This window comes from Pygocentrus nattereri, chromosome 27, assembly GCF_015220715.1.
Source record: "Pygocentrus nattereri isolate fPygNat1 chromosome 27, fPygNat1.pri, whole genome shotgun sequence".
Lineage (NCBI taxonomy): Eukaryota > Metazoa > Chordata > Actinopteri > Characiformes > Serrasalmidae > Pygocentrus > Pygocentrus nattereri.
The window spans coordinates 9,108,487-9,123,443 of NC_051237.1; the positions used below are offsets into that span (position 1 = coordinate 9,108,487).

General features: G+C 38.6%; 1 protein-coding gene across 5 annotated transcripts in view; it reads left to right on the forward strand.

The window, feature by feature from the left end:
* Positions 1-14,957, forward strand: part of ppp1r9a (protein phosphatase 1, regulatory subunit 9A) — a 63,688-nt gene that overhangs the window by 28,937 nt on the left and 19,794 nt on the right. For all 5 annotated transcript variants that reach the window (XM_017694934.2, XM_017694924.2, XM_017694951.2 and 2 more), the window contains exons 5-6: positions 4,615-4,719; positions 11,222-11,357. In XM_017694934.2, the coding sequence (XP_017550423.1) occupies positions 4,615-4,719; positions 11,222-11,357 (241 nt within the window). The remainder of the gene's footprint in view (positions 1-4,614; positions 4,720-11,221; positions 11,358-14,957) is intronic.

Sequence of the window (14,957 nt, forward strand, 5' to 3'; positions counted from 1 at the left end):
GGGCGGTATTAGCGTTCGTGGAGACATGGGAGAGATCGCTGTTCACTGAGGTTCATGCTGGAAAGAGAAGAAAACAATTGTAAGTCCTTAGTGTCTTATCTTGCATAAGCACCTACTAGGTCAGTACAGTGTTTCAATTGTTAATCATTAAAGGGGAATACAGCAGATTTTTCAAAATGTTGGCATTAAATCAAAAAGATGTGCAATGTAAGTCAGTCTGAGTGATTTAAAGTGAAATGCTCCGTTTTGAACTTAGCCAGTTAGAACTGATCACGCTGGTGGTCTAAAGCATTTAATGCCTCTAAAATCTGCCTCAATGAAAGTTATTCCATGAAATTATTACGAATGTGCTGCCTGATTTTTGAGATTCTTTTACCAAATTGTAGTTTGGAGGTTAGAAAGCAAAAGAAAATTAAAAAATGGGGTTCAGTACTGATTTAATACGATGACCATTACATATAAAAACTCAAAGGTTGTTGTCTATCGTAAATAAAATGACTGTATTTGTGGTCAAAACATTACAACTCTTGACTCTTATCACCACCATTATAGTCAGTAAATTTCTCTACAATGAACATTAAAGCACTCTGAATGAATTTACATTTCAACTTCTGTATGGCTGAAGGCTGAAATATGTACAGTGCTCAAAACTAATCTTCAGACACTCTCTGAATACAATTTATGGTTTGTTTATTTATTACTTTCTAAGCTTATCATTTATTATTTTGTGTCCATTGGAAAAATTATAACAACCAGTAGTAACGACGAGGCTTTCTCACTGAAACTCAAAATTATCCTAGTAATAATTGAAAACATGTATATAAGGCAAATAAAAGTACTCAAACATTAGTATGACAAACAGTAGTGTCTCTTCCCTTTATGTATTTATATATTATATATTTTATTAAGGTTAATATTTTGTTGCCTATGCCTTCTTTTGGACAACGGCTTTTGCACAGCTTGCACAACAGATGCTCAACCAGGTTTATTGGATATTCCATTTTAGATGGGCAGAGCATGGAAGGTTTTTAACACATCCTGTCTCGTCCCACCACTTCAGGACATTTTTATGCATGATTTTAGAATTTACAGCTTGTCTGTGCTCTTTCTCACAGACTTTGTACGTTTTACAACTCAAGTCAGTATTCAAATGGAATATCTTTAAGAATGCTAATGATATTTTGAATCAGATGTGTTGGAAGGTACTTTGGGGATCTCAGGTTTGAACATGTACATTTGGATTAATGTCCTAACATTTGTTTTGAAGTAAAATTGGGGGTTGGGTGAAAGTTTTCTAGTTTGCTCTTGTGCAGCTGGACACAAGTTCTTCATTAATAGATTATAATATAGCTGAAATAATGCCATTTTGAATATGGTAAAGCACAATTTCCATAATGCGTTAACAAATTATATTTATAAAAAACTAATTATGATAGAGGTGTTCCAAGATTACTTTTGAACTCTGCAAGTATTACCCTTAATAAATCACTACATTTTTGTGACCAAGCCAAGAAATCAAGGCGTTCACATGATCTAACAGCCAAACATAATTTTGGTCAAAATAATTCCTTTTACTGTGTCAAATTACAGGCTCTTTTCATCCAGTGAAATCCAATGGATAACTAAAGTAACTGATAGGTGGTAAAAACAGGGCCTCTTTTAAACAGCTCTGTAGCAAGGAAGCACTCTCCTTCCTCCATTATCTCCAAAGCTAAAGCTAAGGGTGTAGCTTGTTGGGTAAATCTAATCTTTATTAACAGTAACAACAAATGGAACCACTAGCTTCACTAGCTGGTGTCCCACAGATCATGTGATAACTAATGTGTTTTAACATGTTGCATAACATACTGCAATCACAATATGACATTCTGGCTGTGTCATGCAGCTCCAGCACCTACGGTAACTTGATGAAATATGAAGAAAGATGCTCATGGCAAGAGATTAGTGTACGTCTGAGAGGCTTGCCCTCAGGTGTGGAGCAGTAAGCGGAGAGGATTCGATGGCCTGCATATAATTTCCTCCATCCTCCATTTACTTGCTGGCTCCTGTTCTCCTTGCTGACAGTTTAGTGTAATGTTGGATAGAGATTGTTGAGTGGTCTCCATTTTACATTTACATTTACAGCATTTAGCAGACGCTCAAAGCACAAGAAGTGCTTTGTCTATCTAGAGAAAGTATCTTTGCTAGTTACCAATAGGTTAGAGAGAAAGACAGTCCTGAGCTCAGATACTGACAGAAACAGAAAGTCACTGTTGATACCGAGAGAAAAGGAGCAGAGTTGAACACAGAACTTGGTGCAATACAATTCAATTCAATACAATACAATACACAGTGCAATACAATAAAATGCAATATGTAAGTGCAGCACGATATATTGCAATCAATAGTTAATTCAATGCTCATTTAGTGCTGTGTAAAGAGCCTCTTTTACATAGAGCTGTTGATTTCTTGCTCAGTATTAAGGGATGACTGCAGAAGGCCTTTGAAGGTCGTGCAGTGTTTATGCCAGACTCATAGGAAATACATTAAGATTCTGTCTGGCAAGCTTTCTGCCACCTGCTTGTCTGCATAACAGAGTGGATTTGCCAGCAGCTTAATTTCAAGCGGGGCAGTGTAGGTCGTTGTCACTGTTTTATCAAGCAATAAGGAATTACACAGCACATCAGTTAAACAGCAAGTAACCAGAGGTTAAGGCCGTAGTAAGGGGTTTGTGCAAAAACTATAGGAATGTGAAGAAACTGAACAGGCACAGGGGCAGGTTAGTGACCCACTTTCAGTCACTGACCAAATAGCTGCCACAAGCCCAGAGCCTTCACCATTCCTATCCTAATGTGCCCCCATATTGTGATTGTAATTCCTTCTGTCTGATAAGCATTACAGTTTTATGCCTGGAGTGGTAGGAAGGGGTCATCACATGTCTATCCAAACAGCATGTTTGTAAAACACATGAAAATGGTGTACTCAAGATTTATTGTGCCTCCCCATCTGCATGTGCGATCTACGAGTTACACTGAACGACTTCTGCACTTCTACTTTACAATGTATTAGTTAGTAAGTAGACCTGTGCTAGTATTCAGTAAGAAGGTATACTGTGATATTGAACACACAAAGTATTGTTGTGATGAACACTTTAAAATACTGTCACTTTAACACATTGCAGTTTCACCAGAGTTTTAAGATACACAGAGCATCTGCTTTCCCACGGTCCCAGTTTGCTGTCACTTTGTGACTCCCCGATTTATTTGATGTTTCTACAACTATTTTAGAATCTTATTGGTCTGATCACCTTCACAGCTCACAGTAAATGCTATGCAGTGCTATATTTTCATATTTAGAGGAATCCAAAGACATGATGCTCATTAATTACATGTATAATGTATAACCACCCTTGTTGGGGTGTTTTTTCTTAATAAAATACCCTGATATTGTGAACTGTGATAAAAGGTTAGGCAGTTTTTGTGATGTACAATCAGCAAGTATAAAAACTACATCACAAAAATTTTGTTGTACAACATCTGCTGATATTTGCTCCCATGGTGCGCTCAACAGTTAGCCAGTTTATTTTTATTTTGGCTGCTCTGTGTAATGATTTTATGCCATAAATACACGCCTGCTGCATTTGAGTGATGAACATGCTTCTCCATGCAAGCTAATGCTATCCAACAGCCTGTGTTTCAGATTAGTACATTAATTTAGTCTGTGAAGTGTGAGCTTCAGCTACAAAGCACATTTTAAAGATTTGAAAACAGAAAAGACACAAGGAAAAATTAAATGAAGAAAATTGACATGCAAGGGGCAATTCTTGATACACTAGAAAGACTTCAGCAGGACCATCCATGTACACATTTTAATCAACTTTCAATGCGAAGAGTACAGATGAGATTTGAGTTAGAAGTTACTATGGAAGAGTCAGACTCAGGACTGAGTAGTAAGCTCTTCTGTTGTTGCTGGTAAAAAGTATCTGAACCCTTGTGTGGTGTTTGGGTCTGTGGGACCCATTTTCAATATTTAACAACAGAAAAAACAATGTGATTTATTAATATTTCATTAATAAATTCATTATTAGTATTTCAATATTAATATTAATATTATTGGCCTTTATATTGATTATTGATTTCTTGGCCTTTGCTCATTTTCTGTGAAGAACATATGAAATGACACATTTCTATTGATTTCACACAGTTCACCTGCTACACATTATTAAAACAGGTGGTATTGGGGTGAACCCGTGGGAAATTAAAGTGTTGAGGTGCTGTGTCCCTTCAGTCTGCTCTCCTCCTATATGACCTGCCTTTAGACTGTGTGTGTGTGTGTTTGTGTGTGTGTGTGTGTGTGTGTGTGCGTGTGTGTGTGTGTGCGTGCGTGCGTGTGTGTGTGTGTGTGTGTGAGGGTGGACAACATGGACAGGCTGCTGACTGGCTACAGCTGCTAAAGGAGATCCTAACGCTGACCATTTGTGATATTTCAAACATCTTGTACGTTTACATAAATTGTTATGGCTGAATTGATGTAAGAAGACAATAAATGGTCCAACAGATCACTGAATAACAAAAACATGAACACGACACAATAATTAATGTTTTTTTTTCTCTCTATTGCTTTCTTGTTCATCAGGATTAAGGTGAATGATCAGATTGTGGAGGTTGATGGCACCAGTCTGGTGGGCGTGACCCAGAGCTTCGCTGCCTCTGTGTTGAGGAACACACAGGGTGTGGTAAAGTAAGTGTTTCATGTATTTACTGACTGACTGACTGACTGACTGACTGACTGACTGACTGCATGACTGACTGACTGATGTCCACCGTTGAAACATCCAAACGTAAGCTTCACCTGAGATGAATATCGGGTGGCACTATACACTATTGAAGTTCACACTTATATACTGTCAATGCTGTTAACATAAGGCTAACAAATATTCATTGGAACACATCATGGGTATTACAACAGTGACCTAATAAAGGGTGAAATAACATGGGGATGAGTACTTCTCTTTGAGCTGGAGCTATATCTGACTCCTAGTGGAATCTTTCCTTTATCTTACTGTATAAACAGCTGTAAGCCCTATTTGGATGTCATTTTTACCAGCATTTCTCTGTGATTTTAACCCTGTTCGAAAGCACCATGTCAGTTTGCTCACTCCTGCTTCAGTAAAGATCCCAGCTCCTTTTACCTTCTATGAACCGAGCTGTCCAAATAACCCCAGTTTATATCAACTCCCTGCAAACAACATTTGCTATAGCTACAAATGCTATAATATCCTGTGGAAAAGGAGTTTCTTATGTATGGAGGTACTTGATCAAGCCAATATGTACTAGAAATATAATTAAACCGAGATTTCATATCCTGTGCAAACTGATCATAAATGTTACAGACATCCTGTTACCCTACCTCCACATTTAAAACTAATCCTGTCTGAATGGTACTTTTTTATAGCTATTTTTACCTGTCTCAGGTGAGGACACCAACTCACTGAGCACTAGTACGTGACCCAGTGCTTCAAAATGTAAACCAAATAATATTTTGATGTGTCAGTTGCTTTTTCTAGGATTGTCAAGTTACATTTGTTTGCCAGTGTAACATTAGCGGCTAGCAGCTAGAGAATGATTTGCTCATATTTTCACACCTTCAAGAGAAAAAATTTAGTTATAACTGATTATTAATTTATGTTCTGAATAACTTTACATAGGTGTGTGTAAGTAAAAATGGAGTCTGACAGATGTTACTGTGCTAATAACAGCATCTGTTTTTATCATTTAGACCTAGCTAAAGAGCTAGCTAAATCGCTCTTCATGGATTTACTAATGACACATCAGACACATTGTGTCAGGTTTATGCAAGGAATTATCAAACAAATCTACCTGTACAAAGTGACAGCACTAAGAGTAGTGATTGACACATCAAAATATATCCTATCCTATGAACTTTATCATAGACACTTATGTGACAAGTGCTATTAAGATGATGGTAGTCCAGTAAAACTAGGATTTCCTAGTCTTGTCAACCTTTTTTGCATGTAGGGAGTCTTGAGTATCTTATCAGTGGTTTCCATTGCATACGAAAACAGACAGTGCTTACAGACACCTACACTTTAGTCACAGGTAAATATTGTCCTTTAGTCCTGCTATAGAACCAGCTTGTCCTGCTTAAGCCCTAACCTTCACCTAACAGAGGAACATGCAGCCTGATCTCAATTCACTTAAATAGCTTAGCATCGCTCAAAAGCATTATTTCCACTGTGTGAAATGTCATGGCGCATCGTCTTGGCTTCTTCTCGCTTCCCCTGTGTATGAGAAACACACACAGTCCACAGTTCTCATTAGTGCATTAAAGCGCCCTTCAGACACGAACGAACAGAGCGGCTCTTTGTGTTGGGGTAGTAGCCAGCAGCAGGACTTCATACTGAGAGAAAACAATCTCTTCATAAACAATAGGACAGCACAGTATGGTGGAGAGATTTATTTTTAAACTGAAGCTGTCTGCGCTGTGTCCCCCCATTCTCTCTTTAATCATCTCACTGCCTGAGCCTCTGCAATTATCTCTGATGCGACAAAAGAAGCCCCTGCTGCTGCTGTGGTGACTATAACAGGAGTTTATTCTTTTTTGCTCATTAAAAATAAACACAAAATTAGTGAATTAATTACAGTGTTTTTTTTTCCTGCAACATATAAGAAATGTCTTCTGATGAAGTGCCATGTGTCTTGCCTAGTTTCACCACCCCCGTGAACGTTTGTTCAGTAAATATTGATATGTGCAGCATGAGGAGACAAGACGCCACGTGCCTCAAATTAAACCTCAAGTATTTTTCAACCTAATTTCTGCCTGCTGCATCTGTACATGGACAGTCACCACAGACAAAACTCTTTTTTAACATAATTCCTCTTTTCTTAGTAAAAGAATCGGAAAGCTGACCCCTTTGTTACCTTGAGCAGGTGACTCTGCGTCTGTCCACTGACTTCACTTATAACTGTATTCAGATTATTCTCCATGGAAAACTAGAGATGTAAGTGCTTAAATATTTAACTGTTAACCTACAGATAAGCAGTTGTTCAACTAGTGTTATCAGGGGAAAAATGAATGAAATTTTATTTACAATAAACAACAGTTTGTTTTGAGTAGGTGGGTTTATTTTTTAAGTTGAAGAACATTTTTAAACTGTACACATGTAGGCACAAAAGTCAAATGGTTCTGTGAGATAGGCCTACTAAAAATGAAGTTTGCAGCTAAAGCTAGTAGAGTTCGCGAGGTGAGGAAATCAAACATGGGTGTGTTCATTTATAAAGAGGATGTGATGGATGGTGGCAGCTTTCAGGAGCCTCTGGGCCAAAACTAGCCATGGTCATTGAGCTTTGAATTTGGCCAGAAATTAGGGGTAAATAGAACTTCAGAACTTTAGAAAATAGAACCTTCAGTATCCCATCATTGCATATTCCTGTAATTTCGCTAACTTTTTTAGTTTTTGGTGTTATAATCATGAATATATTGTAGTTGTTATCCCTCAGTTAAAAAAACTGAAAAAAAGTTTCTTGAGAAGAGCATGTTTAATACAGTCTCCGGATGTTTACGTCATATATGCGCTGATGCCTGGGCCCACCTATCAGTACTATGTTGTACATTTGTCACTGTTGAATATTTCAGATCATCAAGGTACTTTTCACATTAGACAAAGATATCCTAGGTAAACACAAAACAGTGTTTTTTAAATGATTTTATTTATTGAAGGAAAGATGCTGTTCAGCCCTACCTGGCCCTAAGTGACAATGTAATTGCCCTCTTAGCTACTAAATCTACCAGTTAATCAAATTGACTGCTGAGTTCAATTTAAGTGTCCACACCCTGACATGATTACTGCCAGACCTGTTCAATCGAAACATCTCTGTCTGGCAATGTGAAGCAGACTAGAAGATCTGAAAAAGCAGTGCATGAGGCCACGTTCTGAAGAGATAACAGAGGTTCAAATACAGATGTGAAACAAAGTCACTGAAATCTACCAGTCTGGAAAGGATTACAAAGCCATTGCTAAGGTTAATCAAGAGCCATTATCCACAAATGGACAAAACATGGAAAAGTGGCGAACCTTCCCAGGAGTCGCCAGCCTCCTAAAATTTTATGAAGAGAGCTTTGATGACTCATCCAGAAGGACAAAGAACTGTAGGACTCAATTGCCTCAGTTAAGCTCAATGTGCATTATTCCATAATAAGAAAGACAAAAATGGCATCTATGGGAGGGTTGCAATGCGAAAACTGCTGACCAAAAAAGAACGCAAGGGCATTTACCAAAAAACATCAAGATGAATTTTATTTTGAATAAAAAAAATATATAAAAACATCTTCAATAAATGGAATGATCATTTAAATGCTGCATTTTGTGTCTACTCAAATTGTCTTTCTTTAAATTATATTAAAAGTAGTTGGATGATCTGAAACATATTTCTCAAAAATAGAAAATATTGGGTGGTAAATACTTTGCTCATAAAACAGAATTCAGTTGTGTGTGCTCATAAGTGTGCACATATAAAGCACTGTACAATAGCTTTGAATGTGACTCCATCAAATAGATATCAGATTATATATTTATAGTATAATTGTATATTTTGATGGGTTGCATCTTTGATTTGGCTTCCCTTTTAATGAATCGTTGCCATCTGATGACTCTTGGTTTTCAGTGAAAAAATAGAGAGAATTTGCATCCCTATTGGTAACAGACTGTGTGCTACAGATGTGGCAGATGGAGATTAGGTTGAAAAACACTGGAGTGTTCCTTTAAACTCTTCTGATCTTTTCAGTTTCTCCTCTTTCTCTGATTTACTCTCTCCTTCAGTAATTCCCCTCCTCTCGTCAAATTGAGCATGTTGCCTGGTGGCCCAAATTCTCCCTACGCGCTATATTTAACCTAGAATTTAATCCTGGTCTCAAATCACATCTACTTCGCTGGCCACTGACCTGGACTGTGCAACAGAAGTATATATCAAGAGTGACTCTAAATTAAGATTGATTAGATGGTTTATGAATCAGCATTCACAGCAGCATGGAGCTGTTAGGAGGTCAACAGGAGATGTTGGCTGGCGGCTAAAGGGAAGTGGGTGTCCTAAACGGTTCGCCTGTCAGTGCAGCGAGAGCATGGCATCCTGGAGCAGTGATGAGCCCCTCTGTGCATGTGTGTGTGGGTTTTCAGGTCACAGCTCCTCTGCGCTGAGCTGCACAGCAGCACAGGAGCAGTCAGCAGCACTCAGGATCCGCTCTACTGTTGCTTCAGATGTAGATCAAGGCTGAGCCTGATTAGGGCAGGGTTCCTGCTGGGTCACCCTTGCATGTCTCACTAGGAGATGCAACTGTACGATAGGGAAATGAGCAGAGGTAGTATTCTCAGAAACTTGTGTCATTTAGTACTCTATGGTCTTAAAGCAATAGTTTTAAAATCTAATTTACCTATCGGTGGGTGTATTGTGCATTTTTAGGAACCCCCACCATGTGTGTGTCCATTCAAACACTGTAAACATACACCATTTTCCCATATACTAAATAATTAGAAGAGTCTGGCCTAAAATCATGTACTGTAAGCCAATATAATTCTATGAAAATATTACTAAGTTATATTTACATAAGTGTATTATTTGTATATCAACTTTGAAAGTTAAATCATATAATAGATCTCAAAACTGATTGATTTGGAGTGTGGCTGCTGATGTTAGTCATCATTATTACAGTGTATCATGTCATATACCATAAATTCAAATAATATGCTTTGATTTAATATGTTAACTTCATTCCTATACTGCTGCCCTTTATTAACTAGCTCCTAGCTAGCTAGCATTACTTTTAGTTTTATCAGTGACTGTAGAGCATAATGGCAGGAAAGGGAATGATAGAAAAACTTGGCAACACATAAAGCCGTGTGCTGGGTGCCCTGGTCAAATGACATGTCTTGTTAATTTTCTAAGCGAAAATAAGAACAACACATATAACACATACTCTACAGTGAACAAACTTCAGCATGTTTTTATGCATAATTACTGTGTATTTACTGAATTTAACACTTCGCAGGAAAAGTAAAACATAAAATGTGGCCTGTTCAAAAGTTATGCCACATTTTATATTTAATTTGAATTTTTACAGTATGTTACACTCAGCAAATAATAGAAATGATGCACCAAAATGTGCAGAAAAGGTGGCATGGTTAACTTGTTCCCTGCAGAGGATGTGTTGACTTATTTTCGCTAATAAAAATTAACAAACATGCTATTTGACCAGGGATGTTCAAACGTTTGCATGCATTTCTTTTGAATGAATGTAGAGTCTTTGCTCTCTGCGCAAATCAAAATAAAGTGCAAAATACACAGGCACAAACATTTCTCTTGCTATTTTTAGGTATGTTTGTTGAGGAGGGGGGAGGCTACAGTTCCAGAGGGTTGGATTCCCTGCAGTTTGGTGATTTTCCCTGTTTAACCACACCTGCGTCAACTCATTAGTTAATTAGTAGGTTTCATCTCAAATAGACTTTCGTATGTGGTTTCGAGTGCTGTATAACATACTGTTAAATAAAAATGTCACATCACATAGCAAAACATGGTAGTAGCCTGAAATATGTCTATATATTTGTCCATTGTTTAGATAACAGTATGCTATACAGTTAGAAACTGCATTTGCAAGTCTAACAGGTGTATTTATGAAAAATGAGAAAACTGTGTTTTGTTTGATTTTGATTAAAGGCCTAAAAGTAAATTTACATTATATTGTGAAATACTGTTGTTTTGAGCCAGCTTCAATAACTGGATATATAAGCCTGGAAGTGCCCAGTGTATAAAAAAAGCTATTATCTGTCGAAAGATAAGAAGAGCTGTTGCTGAGATCAGTGGTCAGTATCGCTGGAAATGCACTTGACATTATTTGTTGGATTACTGCATTAGCAGAAACAGGCAGCTAACCTTTACGAATGTGAGGCATTAATTGGAGTCATACAGTCAATTTGAGATGCTTCTGACGATCGTCATCTCCCAGATTAAATAGAAAATGTATCCTTATATACTTACATTTTAATAGCAGCAGCCATACTGAGCTTGAAAACACAATGAGTATGCATACACAGATACGGAGACAGAAGAACATCCCTACCTCAGCAGTCATTTCTTTCCAACTGTGAATTAGATCCATTGTCAGGACTATTTTCATATCATGCCACATCCCACCTGAGGTTTAAGAAGCCTTTGTTTTTGACTTTGTGCAGGTTTGTGATTGGCCGGGAGCGTCCAGGGCAGGAGAGCGAGGTAGCCCAGCTGATCAGTCAGACTCTGGAGCAAGAGAGACGTCAGCGAGAGATGCTGGAGCAGCAGTATGCTCAGTATGATGCTGACGATGATGAGGTGAGCCCTGGAGCAGCTCTCACAGCAGTGTTTCTGTCTCACATAACTTGTCTGAACAAGTCATAACCTGCCTGAACCTGTAATAACCTGCCAAGGAGACCTTTGAAGAGTGCAGAGTGGGCCAGAGTTAGGTTTAAAGTCACCACAAGCCCAAGCCTGTTACAACCTGCCAAAACAGCATAGAGCAGGATAAAACTACTGACATCTTGTCGAAACCTTTGCCAACAAGTCCAGACGTGCTACAGCCTGCCGTTCCATGTTGGCAGGAGTCTATGTTGCGTGTTGACGAAGTTTTGGTTGTTAAATTTGCTTACAAGTGCATTTGTACATATTTGTACACATAAACATGTTTTACCTTTAACCTCCTGAGGTTGTGATTATGCACATACTGTAGCCATGACAACTAGTTTAATAGCCTTCTCATGTTTTAACACATATTACTCGCCATTGTATCGCCATCATTCACTGATTGTTAGCAGGTCAGAAGGCTGTCGGTCTTCCTGTATGAAAGGGGCAGCAGCTTATGTTCCTGCCTGTCAGTAGCCTTTCTTCTGGGATGATTTGTTTTCATGCATTAGTCTGTGTGTGCCGCATTTCCATAATATGCGATGAGTTGCCATGGCACTGAGATTCTATATTAGAACTCTGATGATTGACTGGAGGCAAGGTTGAATGAATCATCAGCCAGGATGCTGAGATAATTACATCTATAGGCTACATGCAGCAATCTTTACCTTATGATTTCAGAGGACAAGGACAATTTAGCATTACAGCCAGTGCCAATACGAAAAATGAATTTTAATGTTTTCCAGCACATCCTCACTATTCTCAGTGGACGTGTCTGTCGATATTTGTGTACATGGCTGCATGATATGTTTTGTGGCTGTGGATTGTCTTTTTTTAGCAGTGTAAGATATTAAAATATTATCCTGTCAAGTTCAGTATTTCAAGCCTTGGACACTACACAGTACTGTGCAAAGGTCAGAGACCAACCTTTATTTTATTTCGAGTCAAAACAGTCATTTAGTTCTTCTTTTTTTCTGAGATAAAAATAAGTGAAAATAATGACAGTTTCCAACGATCAAAACACAAAATTAAGAACATTTGCAAAACAAACAAAGGAGCTGCTGCTGTTCTCAGAACAGTGAATTGGCCACCCCAGTCCAGACATCAACATCACTGAAAGTATTTGGGTTTTCTTGGTTTGTGAGAAGCAGAAAATGTAACCAGCTTGTAAGAGTAAACTTTGGAGGTGTGAAAAAATATCCCTGCAGCTTTCTTTGGAATTGAAAGCAAGTTGTTGAGGCTTCTGTGTGATTGTCTTTTAAATATGTCTTCTGCTTTTGTCCTGATGTGCCATTTTGACTGGAAAATAAATAAATGAAAGGTGATCTCTGACTTTTGGGCAGTACTGTAAGTTTAAGTGTCCAGTCACCTATTCTTCCAAGATTTCTGCCAAAATCAAGGGTATCTTAGGAAGCTGATCCTTCTTTTGCCGCTCTAATAGCCCCTACTCTTGCGGAAAGGCTTTCCACTAGATGTTGAAATATTTCTGTGAGGATTTGATTCCATTCAGCCACAAGCGCGTTACTGAGGTCAGACACTGTTGTTGATTAGTTCTGGATCACAAACTCTACTCCAGCTCATGCCAAAATGTGTTTGATAGTGCTTCATCACTCCAGAGAACACAGTTCCACTGCTTCACAGTGCATTGGCAGGGCATTTTACACCACCCTAGCCAATGCTTGGCATTGGATATGGCGATATTGGGCTTGTGTGCACCTGCCTCAGAGCGTTCTACTGCCAGTGACTGTCTATGGATATTATGTTGTGTTCTTGCAAACGCCTGTGTCAAGAAGGAGTATGCCTTAAATAGCCTGATTCTTTAATTAGAGGAGGTGTATGGAAGGGCTGTGGAATATTATTGCTTGTTAATACTGTGATACTGACCTTTAACCAATCACACTGTTTTGTTACTGTTCGCTATAATCTTGTCCAGTCACAATTACATATGAGTGTTTTTTGTGGAGGTTTTTACCAAGTGTCCATGTAATCCAACAAAAGTACTTTCAACAATGCCACTCAGTAGTGCAAGGCTTATTGCAGTCACAGTATTTAGCAATAGAATTGCAATAGAATCACAATACTAGTATTTTGTCTGTATTGTGCAGTCTTAGTGTCTGAATATTTTGGACAGGGTAACATTGGCAATGCTCATGTGCTAGATCCTTTACAAAGGATGTTATATATGAATAGATAGACTGCATGCTAGGATAAGTGGTTTGGTCTGTATTGATGCTTTGAGCTTTGTGCCGGAGAAGGCCTTGCTCTTCAGCAGTAATTACATTAAAGGTGCCCAGCCCCATCTCATTCTGCTGACTTACAGAAACATATGTATGTAGATATATTAAATAAAGATCTAAAAACTTTAAATAATTAAAGATATTAAGCAAAATTAAAAGCCTCCACATACAAATCAAGGGTTTTTGAGAGTTATTCTGGCTGATACTGGTTGTGGAGTGGAGATTGTGTGTGCTTGAGCCAGGAAGAGAGCTCTCCAAGCCATGGATTAGCAGCTCTGGGGGTAAGCAGCTCCTCCAGATGCCGGTGAATAGAGTGAACAGGTGACTGGCCTGACCAGGCCAGTGCCTCTTACACACAAGTTGGCTGGACATTGGACACTGAATTCAAATGTCTGACCACTAGTTTTGTATCAGAGAGTGCTTGCATTACTCTATTCCAAGAATGTAGCTTCCCACGAGCGCACAAATCACCTTTCAGCTTCTGTGACGTGCAATAAGATAATCAATTGTGAGTAGGCTGGGTGACACATTGACTAATTAAATGTGACACTGCAAGACGTACTTGGCGCCCTCTTGAGCGGGACAGCATGAGAGGATGATTGTGTCCTATTCTAGGATGCGTAAGGTTGGACATTATGGCAAAAATGTAGCATGTCAAACCCTGAAGATGTTATTTGGAGGTTTGCAAACAAGTTAGAGCAGACAAAATGGACCAGCAAAACAGTAATGCCATATTAAAATAGATTTTGTCTTGCACTTATATCAAAACTACCTTAAAAAACGTCTCAGGCATCAGGAAACATATTCTGAACCAGGTTTCTGTTTGGGAGCTTTTTAAACATTAAACAGTCCGGTTCTGACCACCACTGTGAATCATTCTGAGTCAGCAAGTTTCTCTAGAATGGAGCATTTCAAATCAAACCATGCTGAATGGCTTTGTCTGCAACTTGACAATTGAATTAAGCAGAAATTTGGAAGGAATCTGTTATGGCAGTTGTTTGGTGTTGTAGTAGTTCTGCCAATACCTACAGTACACTCAGAAAAAGCATATAGAAGCATAATTTATCACAATAATAGTAACATATCGTCAGATTGCCTACACCTAGGCGATATATCCTCACCTTGTGTGCGTGAGAGAGAGAGAGAGAGAGAGAGAGAGAGAGAGAGAGAGAGAGAAAGTGAGTTTGAGATACAATTAGAGTGCTGGTTAGAGTTGCAGGATAGGATCAGGGCTTTGGACAGCCTCCTGCCAAGGCAGATCATTTGATCAGAAGGGGAGGCCTCCCAGTGAGAAGCC